Source organism: Chaetomium fimeti (genome assembly GCF_033439085.1).
Source record: "Chaetomium fimeti strain CBS 168.71 chromosome Unknown B0H64scaffold_3, whole genome shotgun sequence".
Lineage (NCBI taxonomy): Eukaryota > Fungi > Ascomycota > Sordariomycetes > Sordariales > Chaetomiaceae > Chaetomium > Chaetomium fimeti.
Genome location: NW_026944331.1, coordinates 4,070,383 through 4,091,289, shown reverse-complemented (window position 1 = coordinate 4,091,289; position 20,907 = coordinate 4,070,383). Strand labels below are relative to the sequence as shown.

Genomic DNA, 20,907 nt, shown 5'->3' with positions numbered 1-20,907 from the left:
CACAGTGTTTGTCGATTTCGAAGAGGAAAGCACACTGGGCCCGCGCCTGCCACTCGCGGCACATGGGGTGCACGGCCATGTATTGCTATTGGCCAACACGTTTGTTTCGGCCTGGGCAGTCCCACATCCCGCTTTAGCCCCGCGTCTCCTCAGTGCTCCTCCAGCATGGGGCGAACCAATCTCGAGCAAAGAACTCCACACTGAACTTTTTTTGCATGCCTGCCTGCACATTGCACACCACAAACTCCTCCCACTTGTTGGTGCAAGTCTCCGACGCCGACGCGGGCCATGGCCGTTTTCTCTCCGAGTCTTGGGTAATGGGCCACCAAGAGTCCAGTGACATTCCGAAACTTTGCGCCGTGACGCACGCTCCATCCCATTCCTCCGGAACTGCCGCGATCCCACCCAATTGCTTATTATTATCGAGCCGGTGACAAAGACCTTTGTTCAACTGCTCTTGTTCCATCTTCACTCTCGAGAACGGCGGCGGCAACAAGCCTCCCAAGCTCGAGCCTACTCAGTACACGAATGAGCTTGATGTTCATGGTTTGGAACTCGGCCTCGTTACAGGCCCGGTGGTCTCCCTGCCCCGAGCAACAGGTCGATCTCGGACCGCTTGGGTGTGTCAGCTGCCTGCTCCAAACCTAGGTACTTATCGAGACGCTGTGGTTGATGTGCGGTCGGGTACGCATGCTGCCTCCCGAACCACGGCTCCGACGGCACGCCAGAACATTCCTTTGCAGCGGAAGGGGATAACGTTATCTTGGGTTCGCGAGATTCCCTGGTACAACCATCACCTGCGACATGGCCCACAGTTTCTTGCTCTCGGGATGCAGACAGACAGTGTGTATGGAATACCCGGACAGGTTCCGGACCAGCAGCGCTGCTGGAATCCGACGCCATGACACCTGACCATGGCTAATACCAAACCATGCTTCTCCAAGCGGTTTAGTATAGTTACGCCCTGAACGGGAGCCTCGGGGTGGCGGGGGAATGCATCACGGGATTTCGTCCCTTTTCGGGGTCACCGGTTCCCGGATGGGTGAAGCCGTTCGAGGTCAACATATGCATCAATTGCGTCAATTTTGATGGGTTGAGGCGCTTTTTGGCTCCCTTGGCCCCTGTCCATTGACGGGATGGACTGACACAAGCCTGAGTGGAAAACAGGGCCCTGTTCATTCCCCCGCAGTCTGGTTGGCGCCGTGTCAGTGCGGGGCAAAACTCGAGCAGCTTTTTGCGGCCCCGCTCGCCGATGCTCGGCACCGCTTTCCGTTCAGCCTCTGACTCCCCCTTCTTCCTTCTTCGGCCGTCTTTTTCGTTTTCTGTTTGTTGTTGTCCACCCATCACCGAGCAGTTGGGTCCAACCACAACCCGCAACCACCGGCCGCCCTATCACCATCCTCGATACACCATATTCGCGCCACCATGTCCAACGGCGCTGTTCCCAACGGGTCCCCCGCCCCGACGCACACCCAGTCGCAGCGCTATCTGAGCACACGGGGCGATGACAGCGGTGTAGGTCTTCCCCCTTCTCTCCTGACCCGGCACGTTGCGCCGCGCCGCGCCGCGCCGTTTATCGCCCGAGAGGATGTCGTCGCTGACGGTCTAAACCACACACCAGCTCTCTTTTGAGGATGTCGTCCTGAAGGGTCTCGCCTCCGATGGCGGCCTCTACATCCCCGAACAGGTCCCCACCGCGTCGCAATGGGAGTCCTGGAAGGACCTCTCCTTCGTTGACCTCGCCTATGAGGTCCTGTCCCTCTACGTCTCTCCCTCCGAGATCCCCGCCGAGGATCTCAAGGACATCATCCGCCGCAGTTACTCAACCTTCCGCGCCGACGACGTCACCCCCCTACTCCCACTCCAGGACAACATCCACCTGTTGGAACTCTTCCACGGGCCGACCTTTGCCTTCAAGGACGTGGCCCTTCAGTTCCTCGGGAATCTGTTCGAGTACTTCTTGGTGCGCCGGAACGAGGGGAAGACGGGGCGGGACAGGTATCACCTCACGGTGGTGGGCGCAACAAGCGGTGACACGGGCTCGGCCGCCATTTACGGCCTGAGGGGAAAGAAGGATGTTTCAGTTTTCATGCTCCACCCCAAGGGCCGTGTGAGCCCGATTCAGGAGCTTCAAATGACCACCGTGCTGGACGCCAACGTCCACAACCTGGCCGTGACGGGCAACTTTGACAACTGCCAGGTCGGTACCCTACCTCCCTCCGTCTTGAGGATATAGTAATGCTTACGCCCCGTCAAGGATATTGTCAAAGCCCTCTTTGCCGATCCCGACATCAACTCGACGCACAAGCTCGGCGCCGTCAACTCGATCAACTGGGCCCGCATCCTGGCCCAGATTGTCTACTACTTCTACTCGTACTTCTCCCTGGCCCGCCAACGGCCGGATTCCTTCAAGATCGGCGACAAGGTCCGCTACTCGGTCCCCTCGGGCAACTTTGGCGACATCCTGGCCGGCTACTTTGCCCACCGCATGGGGCTGCCCGTCGACAAGTTCGTCATCGCGACCAACGAGAACGACATCCTCGACCGCTTCTGGAAGACGGGCCGCTACGAGAAGCAGGCCAGTTACGGCTCGGCGGCCGAGGGCGGCCTGGAATCCGACGGTGTCAAGGCCCACGAGGACGGCGTCAAGGAAACCCTCTCGCCTGCCATGGACATCCTGGTGTCGTCCAACTTTGAGCGCCTGCTGTGGTTCCTCGCCTACGAGTTCGCGTCGAGCGCGGGCATGGACGACGAGTGGAACAAGAAGCAGGCCGGCCAGGAGGTGTCGTCGTGGCTGGCCGACCTCAAGAACAAGGGCGGCTTCGGGCCCGTCTACAAGGACGTGCTCGAGACGGCCCGCCGCACCTTTGAGAGCGAGCGCGTCAGCGACCAGGAGACCCTCGACACCATCCGCGCCCTGTACAAGGACGTCGCCTACGTGCTCGACCCCCACACCGCCGTCGGCGTCGAGGCCGCCAAGCGCTCCGCCGCCCGCGCCGCCCCCGGCGCCCCCCTCATCTCCCTCTCCACCGCCCACCCGGCCAAGTTCGCCGGCGCCGTCACCCTCGCCCTCAAGGACGAGGTCGGCTTCGAGTTCGACTCCAAGGTCCTGCCCCCCGAGTTTGTCGGCCTCGACAAGAAGGAGAAGAGGGTCAGGGACGTCGAGAACGACTGGAAGGCCGTGCGGGAGCTGGTGAAGGAGGAGGTCGAGGAGGAGCTGAAGGGGAAGAGGTAATGGGGCCTTTTGGCGGGGAAGGGTAATGTGTGTATGATGGGGGTTGGTTGGTGGAGGTAGCAAGGGGGCGGGGAGGATGGATGGACGGATCATGATACCTATCTCTCTGGGTCGATCCGTGGTGCAGGGGCTTTTGCATAAACACTCTAGAGGTGCTCCAAGAATGGGCTGATGAGTTGATACATAGACGGCGCGCGACATATACAGGTAAAAAAATTCAAAATTTCGATGCTTAGCTCAATTTGTTTGGTGTATCGAGCTGCGTCGCGAGCGATTTCATTTATTGATGATACCTTGTTGCCATCAAACAGCCCTCAGCGAGATAACAACCGTGTCGAAGGACGATGTAAGGGGGTATCAGAATGCCTGCCGCTCATTCCTCATTCGAAGCCATGCATAATATACAACAACAACCCATCGGAACAACGACAAAACAACCGCGCGAGGTCTACCCATCCGACCAGCCGTCTCTTTCTTTCCCCTCCCCCGCCATCAACCCCTATACCACCAACCGAACCATCCATGCCCGCAGTAACAAAAAAAAACAAAAGACAGCCCCCCCCCCGCCACAGAAGTAAGTACGCAGCCCCCCCCCTCCCAAACTACAAAAAGTAGTCGCCCGCCCCGCGCCGCCCGCCGGGGATGTGGCGCTGGTCGTCGGGCACGGCCGAGAATATGGAGAAGCGCGTGCCGGCGTCGAGCGGGCTGTTGCTGTCGGCCGTCGACGGGACTGTCATGATGGAGGCCACGTTGCCGCAGCGGTAGCAGTAGTTGGGGGCGGACCAGACGGTCACGACCGACTTTTCGGGGAAGTGGAACTGTGATGGCGTTAGTCTTTTTGGTTTTATTGTTGGGAGGGGTGGAGGGTGTTTTGGGGAGGGGGAGGGGGGGGGGGGTGGGTGCTTGCAAGGGCTGGGTCGGGAATGTAAAAGGGGGGAAAAGCCTCACCTTGTACCCCTCGTTCACGAGCTGGTGGGCGCGGGCGATGGTCTGCAGCCCGTTGACGTGGTTGAACTCGGTGGCGACCTTGTGGCCGAACAGCCAGCCGGCGCCGCGCGGGCTGATGGCCCACGTCTCGATGTCCTCCGGGTCGCTCCAGACCAGGTCGCAGAAGGCGCCCTCGTGCGGGATCTCCTGGGCGCGCGCCACCACGCGGATCTGGTCGATGGTGCGGATCTCGGGGCTCAGGCCCCCGTGCACGCACAGCACCGTCCCGTCCACGATGGCCGCCAGCACCAAAAAGTCGAATACCTGGCAGCACGCCTTCCACACCGACGCGTTCCCGTACTTTTGCTGGCATTCCTCGTAAAAGCCGTACACCTGTGTTATTTGGCGCGACTCGTGGTTGCCGCGGACGAGAACTATCCTGTCCGGGTATCTAGGCAGGTGTTAGTAGGGGGGAAACCCATCGACGAAGCCACTGCCAAGCAGGAGCCGTGGATATGAAGTCCCTCACTTTGCTTTCAGACACATGAGGAGTGTAAACGTCTCCAAGCTGAAGTAGCCCCGGTCGACAAAGTCGCCGAGGAAGACGAAGCGGGTGTCGGCCGATTGCACGCCGGCATCGGCGGGCGGCGCTGTGTGTGTAGTTTCCTCTTGTGGCTCTGCAATGGTGTCGTCGCCGTCGCCGTCGCCGCCGCCGCCGCCGCCGCCATCCTTGCCAGCATCGTCCTCCCCTGCCGCCCCCGCGTTTTTGACTTTGCCTTTCAGCTTCGGGTCCGTGATTTCCGTCGGCGGCTCGATGTCGTCGGATGTGATCACGGTTGTGCTCGTCATGGGCGCCTGCACGTTCGACTCGCCGGGCATGCCGCCGGCCACGCGGAACAGTTCCAGCAGGTCGTAGAACTGGCCGTGGATGTCGCCGCATATTGTGACGGGGGTGACGACGGGCTGGATGTTGGACTCCTCCATCAGAACCTCCTTGACCATCTCGCAAAGCTGCTTCATGACGTGCTCGGGCAGGTAGTGGCATTGCTTGGCCTCCTCGAGCCACTCGTCCAGCCCGGCGCCCGGCCGGAGGTTTGCCGGACCTGGCTTTGGTACGGTGGCCATGGCGCTGGTGTGGTGGAGGGAGGCGGTATTGTTGGTGCGCCTGCGGTCGTGGTTCGAGGGAAGGGGGGGGGTGGGAGTTCGGTAGGTACTGTGGAGGTGGGGGGAGGGTAGGTGGTGCGTGCGGGTCTTTCGAGATTCAAGGACAACGACGACGAGACGAGGGGTTGGTGGAGTGCAAGCGGGACTTGACGGATTGATCGCTCGATTAATATTTTGGAGGAAAATATATAGAAGAGAAATGCCGCTCGTTTCTGGTATTTTCCGTCTTTTGAATCTCTAATATTTTACACAGCGATAAACAATTCGGAAATCATCAGCAGCAGATCTAAGGTAGTCTTGGGTAGGGAGGGTGCAGCAGTGCATTCGTATGTTTGAGCCGAGATTTATGCGCCTTAACAGCGGTTCGAGACCCCTCTCCATCGCCTCGTGCTTTGGGTCATGCCAAGCATTGCGGGCGGCTCGTGGGTTCGATAAGACCGCCCCACAGCCTTATCGCATTCTTCGCGTCGAGTCCTCTCTCGGAGCTTGGATGACTTGACGTGCTGCATGCTCTTGCACTCATCATTTCCCCCGGCCCGTTCACTCTAGTACTCTACCATTACCAAACTCTCGCTATCCCACCCGCAAACGGAGATTTCATTCCTACACGGTAATAAAAGAGCAATCATTCGAAAGCGGAACAAAGGCAGCATTGTCGAAACCGCTTCACCCAGTTTCCGACCCCGCCAATTTCCAGGACGACGACTCGATTGAGAGAGGGTCGGCAACTTCACGCCACACAACCCAAAACTCCGGCGTAGCCGTCGGCGTTTCCGACCGACGATATACAGAACCAACCAAATCAAACACACAGAGCTGCAGAGCGGGACTCGACACCGACATGACGACCCCCCAGCTGCTCTCCAGGAAGACGAATGGCGTAGTAGGTGGTCAATCCTCCGCCGATACGCCGAAAGCTGCAAGGACGAAGGCGCCAGCACAGGGCGAGAAGGTCGTCATCAGGCGTTTGCCACCGGCAATGACCGAGGAGGAATTCATCACCATCTTGGGAGACGAATGGAGAGCCGGGCGAGGCAAGGTCGACTGGTTCTCGTACTGGCCCGGGAAAGTATCGCAACAGTTAGTCGGACCCATATTGTCTCTCGTCTTCTTTCCACTACTAACTCACATTCCCCATAGTCCGTCAAAACCATCACAGCCCTCGCGCGCATATCTGCACGTGACTCGGAGAGACGAGTTGCCAGCGCTCGTGCAGCACGTGCAGTCGGCAACATGGGAGGACGCCAAGGAGACCTACAATGACGTCGCCCTGGTGGCGCCACCTACCATCGAATTTGCCGCGTACAAGAAGACGCCCGGCGAGAAGAAGCGCGTCGACGGGCGACAAGGCACCATAGACCAAGATCCAGAGTTTATGGGATTCCTCGAGGCCTTGGCGAACCCCGATGCGCAGAAGGAGGCTCTGGAGGGTGATCAAGCCGCGGAAGAACTCGGCAAGACGGAGAAGACCACAACAACACCATTGGTCGAGTATCTCAAAGAGAAGAAGGCGGCTAGGGCCAAGGAGGTGGCGGCTGCGAAAAGCGCAAAACATGCGCGCCAGGACTCGCAAGGAACGAAGGGCAAGGCCACCGCTGCGCCATCCGAAGAGCCCAAAAAGAGATCTCGGGATGGCAGGGCTGAGAAGGAGAAGGGGGCGGAAAAGGGGGCGGAGAGACCAAGAGAATCTGTTAAGATCCTCACCAAGAAAGCCGCCGCCGCTGCGGAAGCCGCTGCCGAGGCTGCAAAAGCCGTCGCTGCTCAGATGAAACCGACGCCTTCATCCGGCTCGCAGCCCGGTGGCCAGGAACCGCCGCCCAAGAGCCGTCGAGCGGGAATAGCAGCTGCGGCGCGGATTTTGCAACGTGATCTAGGCCTTAGTCCGGGTAACGCACATCGCAAAGCCCGGCAAGAAGCCGCCAAGGCAGATTCGGAGGCAAAGACCGCGACTACGAAAGAGAATACAAAACCAGGCCCGCAGGCCGCTCCCGAGCCCGCACCACCTCCTACTCCGACCGAGCCTTTGGCATCGCCTGCTTCGTCAAAGACGCAACCGTCCACTTCAAACAGGTCTCGGAATAGAAAGCGTGGTGCTGGTGAGGACGGCACAAAGGGTAAAGGGGAATGCGGTGGCGGGAAAGCTGCGGAAACTCCGGCCCCAACACCAGCAAAGACGCCTATCGCGGTGTTGAAAAGGAAGGATTCCCAGCAAGCTTCGTCTCCACAACCCGCCGCAGCGCCTCCCCCCGCGGGACCTTCCAAGACAACACCATCTTCTCAGGCGGCGACAGTAAATCCTCCTTCGGGGCCCAAGTCTGCATCCCAAAAACAAACCGGGGCTTCCAAAAAAGCCAATGCCCCGGCTACACCAACCTCAGGCGCCACTCGCGCCTTCATCAAGCACGCCAACCATTCCCAGGGCGTCACCGACGCCCTGCTCAGGGAGAGCCTACAGGTATTCGGCACCGTAACAAACGTAGAGATGGACCGCAAGAAGGGGTTCGCCTACGTCGATTTCGCCGAGCCCAGCGGCCTCGTCAAGGCCATGGCTGCCAGTCCCGTGTCGGTTGCACAGGCCACAGTGCAGGTCCTGGAGCGGAAGGAGATGGGCAAGAAGGGGCCGGGACCGGGTGCGGGATCCGGCCCCGCCCAGGGGAAGAACAACCCCCCTTCATCTGCCCCTGCGCCGCCTCCTGCCCCGGCTGCGACCAAGACCCAGGCCGCTCCGCCCGCAGAGCAGACTTCGGCGCCCGCGACCCCGGTTTCCACCGGACCCGCAACGGAGAAGGCGGGCGGGGAGCATGGCAAGCGGGGAGGGAGGAGGCGCGGTGGGAGGGGGAGGGGGGACAAGGACGCCAAGGAGGGCGGCGCGAAAAAGGGTGATGGAGGAGGGGGTGTGTCTACCGCGCCGCCGGCGACTGGTTGAGGGGAGGGGGGTGGTCGTGTCCCCCCCCGTTGGGATCTACACTACGCACGGTGTGGGTTGGGACTTGTCATGAACCGTGGGTTAGAACTTGTCATGGTTTGACGCGTGATTTTGCGTTTGCGGCAATTATTCGTCCATCTGGATGTATGGAGAACGAGCGATTTGATTTGCGTGCGAGGGCACTCTCTCACTAGGTAGCTCACCAAGCTGAGCTAATAATACACCCTTCACTGAGTTGCCCGCCTCCCTTCATCTTACATAACAAGTGTGTTTCCACGCATGGCCTGGGGTGTGAGGAAGTACCCGAGGAGACACCAGCTCCAACCTGAGGAGAGCACCTCCCTGTCACATCATGCCCATGCCTGGTAGTCAGTTGGCTGCTTCTCTGCCGCAAAATAGCTCTGGTATCAGCCACTAACTAGCACCAAGACGAGACGAGACGAGACGGGACGAGGGGGAAATATTGGGCGCTTGCACGCACGGCGAGGCTGAACTCCGAAATCCTTGTGCCCGGATGGAGGAATTTCCCTCGTGTGTGGCGCCCGACGAGTAACTCGGGTCTCCACATATATGTCGGTTCTTTTTTTTTTTTCTCCTTCGCGACTGAGATGAGGAACCCTGCTTGCTCCCTGACGCCGTGCGGTGATGCCGGGCTTGGGGAGCGATGGCTGGGTTGGGAGGTGGAGGAGGGGCGTTCGGGGTGTTGTGCTGTGTTTTGGGGGGGAGTGGTTGGATCCGATGGGTTAGTTTATTTTCAGTCGCTCTTTCTCCGTGCAATACATGTGCTAGTAGTTAGCTCCCTGGCAGGGGAGTGTTTGTCTACATGGATGATTGGTGTTGATACTCCGTTCGGGGTTTCCGCTTACGTCGAGTTCATTCCATCTCGGCGAGGCCGATCCGGGGGCATGAATTCGGGAGGAACACGGAGACTTATCAGGGACATCCTTGGTTTAGTTATGATCAAGATGAGTGGGATATAGCCCCGGAAAATGCGGGGGGTGTGAGGATGCAAACTCTGGCGTGTGAAGAGGAGGTTGTGCTTTAAAACGCCCGCAATAGCATTGATTAACCCAGGGGCACAGCTCGACATGATCATCCATCCACATGGCAATGTCAGCGGCGAGGAGGGCAAGGACGCCACGCCCCATCTTTCGGGAACACGGCATCAACACGGATGGCATCGAATTGGATCTGGTTGCTTTCAAAAGTGCATTTCAACTCCTGCGAGTCGTGGTCGCATCTATGATCCCAGTCCCATGTTCCAACCCGCCCAATGCCAGCGGCATGATACATAACAGAACAATGTTGATTGTCGTACAAAACGCAAGCCGTTGCCGTGGGGACAAGACAAGACAAGACAAGATAAGGAAAAGTCTATCTAAGGTCTATTCGATGCAACCCAAAAAAAATGATACCGTTTCCCCCGCCCCTGCGTGTGATCCATCCATCAATGCCTTGCCCAGACCCGATGATGTTGAACCGATTCCATCCCTTTCGTCCCGTCTTCTCCACCGTACATGCCAAAACGTAATTGTGGTTGATACAACACAATAAACAACAACAACAAAGGGGGTATATGCAGGAAGAAACATCCAAGAAGAGAAAAACAAAGAGTAACCAAGAGCAAGAAAACGACATGTGACAAAAGAGAACAATGCCGATGATGAAACCTGCAGCGAGGTGGACTCGGAACCCACGTTGTGGAAACTGCGGGGTGCGGCCACACCCGCCGGATGGAGTCGGTGGGGCTCTCCCGAGCCGCGCCGACGCCAAAAACATGGACGTTCCCGCCCCGAAAGTGGAGCAGGGAACGGTGTCCGCTTAGCTCAGCCCAGCGAGGCGCGATCTGCCGATTTTGGCTCAGAAGGGTTGTGGCTGACGGCCAGCTGAATGCGGCGCAGAACTAAGCGCCATCCCCAGTCGGGTTGGTTGAATTTGTCCCGAAAAAAAAAAGGGGGAGGCCGCTCGGGGGGTTTCCATTTTTTGTGTGGTGTGGTGTGGGTGTGTGGTAATGTGTGATGTGACGTTGGGGTTCCGGATGAATGTGGGGCTCCGTTGGGCAGCGACGAAACAAGAAAAAAAGCGCGGCCCGATGGGAAGCAAACCGGAATTGGCGGGAATTGGTCAAATCTGCCACGCTTCGCAGCAGCCCATCGCAGGGCTGCAGGAGGGAGCTGTGTCTGGTGCAGGTACCGCCAATCGGCGCCTCATTGAGAGGAATGCAAGGCCGGGACCAACCGAAGGTGAGGTTTGCCGCCGCTTTTGTCGCGTGCTGGGTCGTCGGTTGCGAGTGCTTTACCTCGCGTGGCGCGTAGACCGGGGGTGCGGGTGGGCGTAGGCGGCGTCCTCGTCGTCTGCCGCGAAAGAGGTGTAATCATCCGCGACGTAGACGGCGGGGTGGAGCGACCGCGGTGTGGTCCCGGTGTAGGACTCGCGGATGCTGGAGTATGCAGGAGTGGCCGAGTAGGTGGTTGGCGCGGTGGAAGCCGGGTACGCTGCGTAAGGGCGTGACGGCGAAGCGGGGACCGGGGCCTGTGGCCTCGGGGCGCCGAGGCCGAGGGGCTCAATGTAGCTGCTCTCGTGGCGGCCGCGCTGGCTCTTGGTGGCCGTGGTACTGCTCTTGGCGTCGCTCTCGTCGCCGCGCGTGTCAAAGCGCTTGCGCAGGCGATCCGTCTCCTCCTGGTGGGCGCGCTGGCTTTCCTTGCGCCGCTCGCGGTCGCGCTCCTTGTCCCGTTCCTTATCGCGCTCTCGGTCGCGCTCCTTCTCCTTGTCGGCTCTCGAGGACGGGTCCTTGCGGCGCTTGCTGGAACTGCGGCGCACCTTCTTCTCGTCGGAGGATTCGGAGGCGGTGGCGCTGGAGGCCGAGGGCGAAGAGGTGCCGCTGCTCTTGCGGTTGGCCTTCTTCAGGTCCTTGACCGTCTCCTGGAGCTGTGCGTTCTGCTCGACGAGCTCCTTGTTGGTCTTGGTGAGGGCATCCTTGGCCTGGTTGGCGATTTCAATCTCGTTGGTCAATGCGCGCATGTGCGCCTTGGTCTGCTCGAAGTCGTTGCGGACCTCTTTGAGCTTCTCCTCGGCCTCCTCGGCGCGGGCGCGCCATTTCTCGCTCTCCTGGCGGGCCGTGTCGAGGGCCTGGCGGATGCTGTAGAGGCCGTGGTCCTCGAAGCCGGGGGTCAGGTAGTCGTGCTCGGGGTTCGAGGCGCGGCTCTCGCAGTCGCTGAACCCGGAGTCACTCCGTTGGTGGTCGTAACCGTTGGGCGAGGCCCGCCGGAATTTGACGCTCCTGCTGCTCATGTCGGCAGAGCGCTGTCGATGCGCGAGGCTGGGACTGGATGTAGGCTAAAGCAGCTGGAAAGATGTGTTGTGTGCTGATTTGACAGTGGGTGTGAGGAGCGCGCTGCACAGGTGCCCGACTGGCAGGGAGGGTATATAAGTGAGAAAAAAACTTGTGCGGGCTGGGCCAAGGGGTAAAATTGGGCTGCAGCCGGGAGCGACAGGGGGCGGAAGGACGGGGAAGCAAGGCTGGGCGAGGAATGCTAAGTGGTTTCGGGTTGGGCGTCAATCGTATGGGTAGAAAGAGAAACAAGGTTGGTATCACCCTTGGGCGGGGAACGAATTTCGCTTGTTTGGGAGAGTGCAGCTGGAATGGAATGCCCGGTGCGAAATCCGGAAGTCGGGGGGAATGAAGAATATAAAGGAGCAGAAAGGCAGACCGACTGTCGGATCGTTGGACAACCACCAGCTTTATTACAAGTACGTATTTGATCCAAGGACTGCTCGGGGGCTTGGAGGATGCGGCTGCTGCCTTCGCAACAATGCGAGGAGGGCAATGCAAAAAAAAAAGCGGCCGCCAGAGAGAATGTGAGAACGCCGGAGAGGGAAGGGGGGAGGGGACAGGGCCCAGAAGGGGGGGGGGTGTCAAGATATCAAGCCTTCCGGGATGGAAACATGAACGGGCGAGCGAGATGCGTCCACAGGCACGCGGAGAGCAATTGGAGTCATACTCTAGGCACCCCGGCCGCCGCAAGGCTCACCGAGGACCTGAGGCCTGGAACTCCCGTCAATTCTGGCAGCTGCCATACGCGTCCCCTCGAGCAGAGAGAAAGAGCGGACGACTGCGGCAGTGCTGCACACACTGGCACCCCCCTCAACACCTGGCGCCTCTGGCTTTCACAAGGCGTCCTCGGGGATTCTGGGCGGGAGCCCCACACACAATGCCAAGATTCCATCCGGATGCCTCCTTCCACCGAAAAATTTGTGTTTTGCCGTAAAAACTGGGTTGTGTGGAAATTGCACCCTTGCGGTCTCGGCAGCACCTCGCTGTCTTGGGAAGAATGGCCCAGGGTTGTACGACAGTTCTTTCTGTTTCCCGACGTTCCCGCCCGTCGCCATCCGCAACAAGTTGACAAAGTGGCAGACAACCTGGAAGGTTGCTGCCAGCAATGCTCGATGGTACACAGTAATTGAATCTAGACAACCACATCAGATTCTAGACGACCACATCAAAGCGTGGTTTGCAAATCCCGAAACGGGGTCCCACAGTCGAACGAATAAACGTGTCCTGAACTGCTCACCTGGCGCTTGTTGGCGGTCGCGGGCCGGTGAGTCACTCCCTGCTCTGCTCTGCGTCTGTCCAAATTGAGGTACCCAAGGGGGCTTACCCGATGCCGACCGTCTTCGAAGTCCTGGCTCTTCAGGCAAGGACCGAAGCGCGTCTCTGGTGTGGGTTCCCGACCATTCATCGGATCTCGTCCACCACACCACCACCACAAAGACGGCGGTTGCAGTCTTGTCGTCCACCCCATCCTTCCCGCATTTTTAGTGGTCTTGCCGGTGAGGCCCTCCATAGCCAAAACACACCCTGTTTTGATATCGACACTCCCAAGCCGCCACACCTGAAACTAGTTGGAGAGATGGTGCAAGCCGTCCGTCATGTTCTCGCAGCTTCGTGAGACTTCGACAGCAGTGGTGCCGGTGATCTGGTAAACCGATCTGGCTGCTGCTGCCTTGATGCGCGGTCCACCTGATGCGAGAAATCACGCCATCTGGATCCGGGCAAGCTTCTTGAATGCCCTGCTGCTGCAAATCATGGCGGTTATTCAAAGCGCGTGTCAGTGGACGAGGTGAGGCCCGGTACCTATTCATCCAAACAGGCAACATCGAGAATGGAATGGGACGAACCTACGATTGCGGGTCCAGCCCTACCACACAAGCATCCCCAACTTCTCCACTGTGGACAAGACAAACTGGAGTCGGGGCCACTCAAACCCACCACCTTCGCCGAGAAACTCGAAGCATGGCGGCATTCTGCACCACGGGCCGGTGGGGTTGCCCGCCATGGGATCCACCATGCTCGGCCGCGATGCGCAGACAGTCTCGTCCATCGGTCCACTCACGAGGGGAGCGCCGACCGGTTGAGTCACGAAACCGGCCAACCCACAGCAAAATCGAGGGAGCCAAGTTCGGGGAGCTGCCGGCTTTGCTTGTTCGCCGCCGTCGCAGACGATCATTGTGGGTTAGCGCTACCTGCGGGGGGGGATACGGGCAGTCACCCCGTCGCGGTCGCCCAGTCAGGCATCAACCTCGAGACTGCGGGGCAGCTGCAGGCACTTTACCTCCCCGAGGTTGTGCTCAGATGAGCATTTGAGTTTGGTGTGGAGGGGCAGATCAGTCCCGCGACGGCAGCACGGCAGGCAGCCGGGAGACTTGCCCGCCGTCCGCTCTTGCGCACTCATGGAGGGGCGACGGCACCGCACCGACAGGATGCAGAGCCTTGGGAGCATCTTCCTTTACCCGGCTGGCATTATTGGACAATGGCAATGTCTCGATAACGGAGGTGGGAGGCCGAGGACGGGGCGGCAGGCGGCCCGGTTGCTCGGTTGATGAAGGCGAGAATTTCCCGTGATGAAGCAACACCCTCCGACACCACCCACCACCCCTCAACACCATAACCCGTGACTGCGGGGGAGACCGGAGGGGAGTGGGAGGGGCAATTCCGAGAGGGCGTGTGTCTTGGCATACGGAAACGGGCATCCCTCCGCCAAGCTTCGTCGCCAAGGGCCTGTCCAGAGACTGCGCAGCGGCGCATTCAGTGCGCAAAGTGCGCGCACCACTGCCGGTTCGGTGCCGTCGCCATTGGGGGGGATCCTTAAACCCGGCGCCGGAGAGCGCCAAAGCAACGGTTTGACACGCGCCGGGGTGAAGGCAACCCCTGCGCCCCTGCTTCGCTCATCGCCAAGACCCGCGGCCATCTGTCGTCATACCGTCCAGGGTCGAGAACGCCAGGGGCCGATGCTGCGGCGGAGCATATCTCATCGAGTGGACGAGAAAGCCATGCCGTGGAGCAAGGTGAACCAAGACAGTGCCGTGGGCCACGGTGAACCCAAGACAAAAACCCAGACAACCGGGGCTCGGAACGGCTACTCGGTTAGGTCACGAGACACTGCCGACAAGTGTGCACAACACACATACACACACACACACACACACACACACACAGTTAGGCAAGATAAGGCGGGGCTGGAGAGCTGGCAAGGCAACAGGAGGCAGTGGGTTTCTCAAACCAACCAACCTAGCACAAGAACTCTGCATCCAACTCGTCGGCGATCCAAGGCCACACAACTCGGGCCAACAACCAGGAAAGGAAGGGAGAATCGCCAAACCGATCAATTTCGCTTCCGCTCACCTGAGCCAGGCCGCCAAGCTGATTCCACACCGCGGGAGAAGGCAGGAAAGAGAACAGGCAGAGCCGGACCGCACGCCTGGCCCCGCTTTAACTAGGTACCTCGTTACCCGCCAAGGAGAGAAACAGCTGTGGGCGGGATTCAAGTTGCCCAAACAGGACGAAGCCCGACTTACACGGCGGCACACGCACACACCACCCAAACAGACCTACTTCGTACTTGCCACCGAAACATGAAACGGGGACGTAGACCGATGCCAGATGCGTCGTCATCGCTCGGCGAAGGAACAAAGGCCACCACCTATGGCATTGCATTGCATTGCGCGCGCCTTTTTTTTCACCCCCTCATCACTTACGACAGCCACGGCGGATCAGGCTCTGACCAAGCAACCAAGTAACCAAGCAAAGTAGGCAAGCCAACCAGCCTGCAAACGCACACGTGTATCATATGTCATATGTCAACAGGGGCGATGCACTGGAGTAAAGGAAGGATCCGATACCCGCCGCATTCCGTAATCACCTTATTTTTATTTATTTATTTACTTAATTTGTATTTGCCACCAGCCGCCGCTCTTCTCGCCAACAAAAACCAACCCCGGAGATTGGGGACCTCGGCAAGTGGTGTAAGCAGCAGGTAGTGGCAAGGCTGCTGCTGAGTTGCCCTTCCCCGGCGTTGCACCGCTGTACATACTCCCTACCCAAGGTACATATGTACTATGCCATGTAATGTATAGACCGGGGCCCTGCAGCAGCAGCACCGCCCGCATATGTGTCTGTGTTGTGCGTATGTATGTATGTATGTATGTATGTATGTGCGCACCACATACCCCCTGGTCCCTGGCCCCTAGTCCGACCGGAAAAAGCAGCAGCAGCAGCAGCAGCAGGTTGGATGACTTGCATGCACGTGGTGAGGGATACCTGTCCTGCGGCGGCCTGCCCTGTTCTGCCCTTTGAGATCCTGGCGAGAGGATTGGTGTTGGGCGGGTCGTCGGTTTCGGACGTGTGCATATTCCATTCTGTGCGGACAGACGGAAATGCCGCAAAGGGGCGGCAACGTCGTCGTGTTGGGTGGGGATTGTGAGGGAGCATGGCGGGCTTGGTGATGGAAATGGAAATGGAATGGAATGGAATGGAATGGGGGTTGGCGGCGGGTATTTGTTTTTTGGGTTCTGCTTTGTTGGGTTTGTGTCGGTTTCTTTTATGTCTCAGCGGATGGGTGTGTTTCCAAGTGTCTGGGAGCCCCTGGTCACAGTCCCGGTTGTCTTAGTGAATGTTGTTTGATGGAAATGCTTTGTTGCTGATATGAATGGTGGCGTGCGCCGGTAACGTAAAGTAAAGTAAAGAAAATACACCTAAGGATTCCAAGCCAAAGCAGAGTACCGCCCATATCCCAGTATTCTATCCCAAGAACTCCCAGTGGTATCGCTGAACCCCCCAAGCATTCGCCGATGCTGTTTGCTTCCCAAGATCGAATCCGGAACCCCCTCCCCTTGGGAATCCCCCCAACCGTGCCCATGCCGTGAAGTGAAAGTTGAAGTGATATACAGATGGTCCCGAGTCTGGTGTCTAATCGTTTGCGGACACCAGGGCGAGACAAAGGAAATGATGATAGAATCTCGATTAGAAAGGGGCTTTTTTTGGTGATGGTGATGTGATGATGGTGATGTGATGGTGATGGTGTCCAAACGCCGTATCCGTATGCTGGTATTTTGTGCGTAACTCGTACAAGCCGTGAAGAGGAAAGAAATGTTTTTTTTTCTTTTTTCTTTTTGTTGTTGCTACTGCCGTCGTGCTGCTCGTTCTCAACCCCAGAGTGGGAGCTTGGGTTGCTCCAGGGTCAGACGGGACCAGGCGAGGGTCGCGATGTTGTTCTGGTCCAAAGAGAGAGGCTGACCATGATGAACGGCATTGGTGTGCGTGTGTAGTACTCAGTAGTGCCGGCGGCGGAGGCGCTCCTCGAGCTCGCGGCCTCGCCGGAGCGTGGCGTTCTCCTGCTCGAGACGGTCCCTGGCGGCCTCGACGAGGGTGATGTTCTGGCGCATGATCTGCACGCGGCGCTGGACGTCCTCCTCGCGCCGCTTGGTCTCCTCGTAGACGCTCTTGACGTCCTCGTAGAGCTTGCGCCAGTTGGTCGCCTTGCTCTTCCACTCGGCCAGCTTCGTCTTGAGCTCGCTGACCTCGACCTCGAGCTTGGCGTACTTCTTGCGCAGCTTGGAGTCCTTGCGGGCCTCGTTGTCCGATGTGTAGTCGCTGGACCGGCGCAGCTCGCGGTTCTCCCGCTGGAGCTCCGCGTTCTCGCGCCGGAGCTGGTCGGCCCACACCCGCGTGGACTCGAGATCGCGGAGCTCGATGGTGAGGTACTGGTTCTCCCTCAGCAGCTGCTCGTAGGCCTCACGCCCGACTACACGCTCGCGGCCCTGCATGTCGGCGTCGTCGTAGATGCTGTGGACCCTGTCCGCGCTGAGGCTTCGCCGGCGGCTCTGGCTGTGGCCTCTGGTGCGCCGCGTCTGCGTTTCCGTTTCCCGGATCTCGTCTTCGAAGTAGACTCGGCGGGAGCGGCCAGTCATGTGAAGGCGTACCAGGTGCTCGTCAGTGCCGGGGTCAGTGGTTGCTTAGGGTACTGGCGATGGCTTCGGTGGTGTCTCGGCGGCTGTTGGTGTTTGCGTGTGTGGTGTGTGTGGTGTGTGTGCTCGTGTGTGTATGTGGGCGTATGTGTGTGTGTGTATGTTGCAAGTTGTATAATGAGAGGAGAGATATGGAGAGACAAGGGGAATGCCTGGGGTATTAAGTAGACAGAAGAGCAGTCGCAGGAGGCCTGGTAAGGCTGAGTGGAGAGGTTGAAGTGTGGGGGGGGATCCCAGTGTGCCTGCAGCAGCTTTGCATATGATGTAGGGAGGTGACCATTAACACATTGGAAGTAGACCGGGGTTTGGTTCAAGCGGCCGGGAGAGGCTTGATCCAAGCAAGGTACCCAGGCACGAGTTATGACGAGACTTCTCATCGACGGGAGCGTGGGTACAGAAACCCGCGGGGGACAGCCAGCGTGTGCGTGTAACGACGGCGCAGAATACTTCAACCACGTGGGGTGCACTAGCACGGCCACGCCAGGTTGAATTCGAGATTTCTCAACCTGAGGAAGCCGGAAGGACAGAGTTAGTCATGAGAGGGACACAACCTCAGTCCTAGACGCAGCCCGAGCGGCCGCTACTAGACAGACACCACCCACCCCCTGGCTGCCCCAGTTTTCGGAAGGAAAGGACGACAACGTCCGCTATGTCGGTGCCTGCTGCGAAAACCGGGCTGGTAGAGTAAGCCCAAGTTATGAGGGTTAACTCGGGCATCCTAGTGACGGAGGTGAAGTTCTCCCTCCATGGCATCCCAACCATCGCCCCGTGGTGCGCGGGCCTTACGAGTGTTTCCGGGGTGAGGTCGCATGGGAGGCCGCGGGTACGGCACAGTCAAGCGAGGAGAGAGAGAGAGAGAATGGGTGTGTGTGTGTGTCTCAAGCATCTTAGGGTGCCATCGAGTGAGCTTAGCCCGATATTGTAGCGTACTGTGTCTGTAGTGTATGGGCAACGGAGTGGCAGAGCCCTAACTGACTACAGAGAGCAGCCGGTTGTCCTCCGGAGACGGTCTCACGGTGTAACGGCGCTGATAGGGTAGGTGTAACGAGGAAGAGGGAGGGAGGGAGATGGCGGCTGTGCGCTTGACGGAGTGGGGAGGGCGCGGCAAACCAGTCCACCATCCCTTGAAAGGGAAATGCTTAACACAGTAACCCCAATCACGCCCTGGACCCCCCTTGACAAAGCTCCACAAGCCTGAGTGCGGTCCATTCGCCAGCCAGACGCCGACAACGGTTCAAACTCGGCAGTCTGAGTTCGGATTGGATGGGGAGGCCTGCTCTGTGCACCGCCAAGGGGGATCAAGGAGTCAGGGGTCATGGGCTCTGGGGTCAAGCAAAAAGACAGGGGGGTCAGGGGTCAGGGGTCAGTGTCCAGACTCTTTTTTCTTGAGCAATGTGCCCCACTGTTGCTTCCTTTCCTCTGCTTTCTCGGACTTCTGCTCTGAAGGAATCCTGCCTTGCGGCTTTCCTTGTCGGCCGCTGGTGTGTCAGCGCCCCCCGATCCGGCAATACGCCATTTCTTGAGCGCGGCTTTCTTTGTCTTCTTCCATCCCGCCGGGGTCACAGTCCGAAAAAGAAGAGAGATCATGCAGTAGGCATTCCTACTCAACAGATTTGCTTTACTGCGTCCGGACGGCATGGATGCAGACATTGATTGTGCCGCCGGGAGGATTTGGGGTTGGGGGGTTGGGTGAAGGGGGGCATGGACTCGGCGCGAGGCTTTGGTTCAGAGCTTGACATGCTCAGCCTCAGCCGCGGCTGGACGTTAACGTATTGGGCCTATTTCCTTTGTTCACGCTCCTTTTCCTTGGTTCATCCGACAAGGCTGCGTATGCCCACAACGTCCGGCAGACCTCTAGAGTCCTGCCGTGCCGCTGCCACACATATCCTCAGCCCAGCAGGGAATCAGAGAAAAAAGAAGAGGCCGCCTCATCGGTTTCCGCACGTGCTCCCGCCGTCTCCGTCTCCGTCTCCTTCCTCCCTGCCACGGGTGACGTCGTTTCTCCATGGGCAGGAATTGTTTCAGGACCCCGACAATTCGGTCGTTGTTTACGACCCGAAGACGCTCACTGGTCTCTGATCCCGTTGACCGATCTCACCGTGCACAGCCCCTCTCTTCTCTTCTCTTCTCTTCTGTTCTCTTAGACTCCCCGGTATTCTTTCCATACCAGTGCCTGGGCCTTGTGACTCCTGAAGTGGACCTCACGACGTTGAGTTGCCAAAACGACGAGCCCTGATCGACAGCTGCCCGGTTTCTGTCCCGTTGCTCCCCGACCGTTTGTCGTCTGGCATGTCGTGCCGGACCGGACAGGCGTGGAATCGCACCCAGCCTTGCTCCTTGACGTCAGGCGACTTTTTCGGTTTTCAGTTTCTTGCTTGCCGTTCCGTCTTCCCCCGCAAGGCGGAACGTCGGAGTAGGGGCCAGGAGGAGGGGGGCGGGAGTGGATGGATCAATGGCACCAGCTAGCTCGGCTGCGTGGAAACCGTCGCCCAGAGTTATGCCAGGCTCGGGAAACTAGACACTCCAACTGATCACCAGCGGCTTCGGCCCCGTCGATGAATCCTGCCGTACACAGGGCCTGCCGCACCAGACTAGCCACGCCGATGGTCCCTCCTCAAGCTCCTCTTAGCACATACCGCCCGAGTCCCAGACCATCCCATTGCCTCCGTCACCCTAGAGCATGACAACTGTGACCCGCACCCGCCACGCACCCGGTGCACCTCCTCGTTGCCTGGTCTGGCCGGCCCTTTTCCACACCCCGTCCGCAACGGCCAGGAACGCTAAGGGGGGTACGGAAACAAACGACATCCGGTCCATTAACCACTCTGGAGGGGAGTGTGGAATCCCCGAGGGCATACCACACCCCCATTCCATCCCCATCCCCATCCCCATCCCCCGCCTCCACTCCTCTGCGCGAGCAGATGGTCAACGCGCAAGGCAACCGCCCACCCGTCATGCCTAGCTACCTAGTTTGCCGGGGCGTGGCGTGGGCCCAGCAGCAGCAGCCTGAGCGGGAGCGAGCAGTCCCCACCCCATCGTGCTACCCTTCCCCTTGCCCACCGTCTTGTTCTTCTTGACGGCGTGGTGTGCATTGGGACGCGGGTGGTAAGGGAGCCAACTCCCAACTCACTCCTCGCTCGCTGGCTGGTGGTATCCCTCTCTCGGCCAACCCTGGCGCTGCGTCGGTAGGCATGCTCGCCAGGCCAGGCTCTTCGCGGCCGGCAACGGACCTCGTTCCGTTGCAGACCCCTTCACCTCGATGGGAGGTTTCTGTTTCTGTTCGGGTGAGGGGGGAGTTGCCGACGGTCGCCCGCCAGTTCTTTTGTTAAGCACCTGTCAGATGTGTGTGTAG

At 59.1% G+C, this 20,907-nt stretch overlaps 8 protein-coding genes across 8 annotated transcripts; 2 read left to right on the top strand and 6 right to left on the bottom strand.

Moving 5' to 3' along the window:
• Positions 1-1,164: 1,164 nt before the first annotated feature.
• Positions 1,165-3,349, top strand: B0H64DRAFT_134691 (threonine synthase). The gene is made up of 3 exons (XM_062798186.1): positions 1,165-1,515; positions 1,622-2,200; positions 2,258-3,349. Exons 1-3 carry the CDS (start codon positions 1,426-1,428, stop codon positions 3,233-3,235), a joined length of 1,647 nt encoding a protein of 548 aa, XP_062661465.1. The 5' UTR covers positions 1,165-1,425; the 3' UTR covers positions 3,236-3,349.
• Positions 3,350-3,805: 456 nt separating this feature from the next.
• On the bottom strand, positions 3,806-5,647 carry B0H64DRAFT_393456 (Metallo-dependent phosphatase-like protein). The gene is made up of 3 exons (XM_062803644.1): positions 4,692-5,647; positions 4,184-4,613; positions 3,806-4,053 (listed from the first exon to the last, which is right to left on the bottom strand). Exons 1-3 carry the CDS (start codon positions 5,285-5,287, stop codon positions 3,838-3,840), a joined length of 1,242 nt encoding a protein of 413 aa, XP_062661464.1. The 5' UTR covers positions 5,288-5,647; the 3' UTR covers positions 3,806-3,837.
• A 169-nt stretch (positions 5,648-5,816) lies between these two features.
• On the top strand, positions 5,817-8,592 carry B0H64DRAFT_393455 (Smg-4/UPF3 family-domain-containing protein). The gene is made up of 2 exons (XM_062803643.1): positions 5,817-6,406; positions 6,467-8,592. Exons 1-2 carry the CDS (start codon positions 6,168-6,170, stop codon positions 8,250-8,252), a joined length of 2,025 nt encoding a protein of 674 aa, XP_062661463.1. The 5' UTR covers positions 5,817-6,167; the 3' UTR covers positions 8,253-8,592.
• An 855-nt stretch (positions 8,593-9,447) lies between these two features.
• On the bottom strand, positions 9,448-10,254 carry B0H64DRAFT_393453 (uncharacterized protein). The gene has a single exon (XM_062803642.1). It carries the CDS (start codon positions 10,029-10,031, stop codon positions 9,627-9,629), a length of 405 nt encoding a protein of 134 aa, XP_062661462.1. The 5' UTR covers positions 10,032-10,254; the 3' UTR covers positions 9,448-9,626.
• Positions 10,255-10,547: 293 nt separating this feature from the next.
• Positions 10,548-11,543, bottom strand: B0H64DRAFT_373221 (uncharacterized protein; the record flags this gene model as incomplete). The annotated part of the gene is made up of 1 exon (XM_062802276.1): positions 10,548-11,543. One exon carries the CDS (start codon positions 11,541-11,543, stop codon positions 10,548-10,550), a length of 996 nt encoding a protein of 331 aa, XP_062661461.1.
• A 590-nt stretch (positions 11,544-12,133) lies between these two features.
• B0H64DRAFT_134603 (uncharacterized protein) lies at positions 12,134-13,206 on the bottom strand. Its single transcript, XM_062798184.1, has 2 exons — positions 12,824-13,206; positions 12,134-12,718 (listed from the first exon to the last, which is right to left on the bottom strand). The coding sequence occupies exons 1-2, from the start codon at positions 13,094-13,096 to the stop codon at positions 12,248-12,250; spliced, it is 744 nt and encodes a 247-aa protein (XP_062661460.1). The 5' UTR covers positions 13,097-13,206; the 3' UTR covers positions 12,134-12,247.
• B0H64DRAFT_134666 (uncharacterized protein) lies at positions 13,207-13,906 on the bottom strand. The gene is made up of 2 exons (XM_062798185.1): positions 13,431-13,906; positions 13,207-13,322 (listed from the first exon to the last, which is right to left on the bottom strand). Exon 1 carries the CDS (start codon positions 13,757-13,759, stop codon positions 13,451-13,453), a length of 309 nt encoding a protein of 102 aa, XP_062661459.1. The 5' UTR covers positions 13,760-13,906; the 3' UTR covers positions 13,207-13,322; positions 13,431-13,450.
• A 2,953-nt stretch (positions 13,907-16,859) lies between these two features.
• On the bottom strand, positions 16,860-17,498 carry B0H64DRAFT_373219 (uncharacterized protein; the record flags this gene model as incomplete). Its single annotated transcript, XM_062802275.1, has 1 exon — positions 16,860-17,498. One exon carries the CDS (start codon positions 17,496-17,498, stop codon positions 16,860-16,862), a length of 639 nt encoding a protein of 212 aa, XP_062661458.1.
• Positions 17,499-20,907: the final 3,409 nt, after the last annotated feature.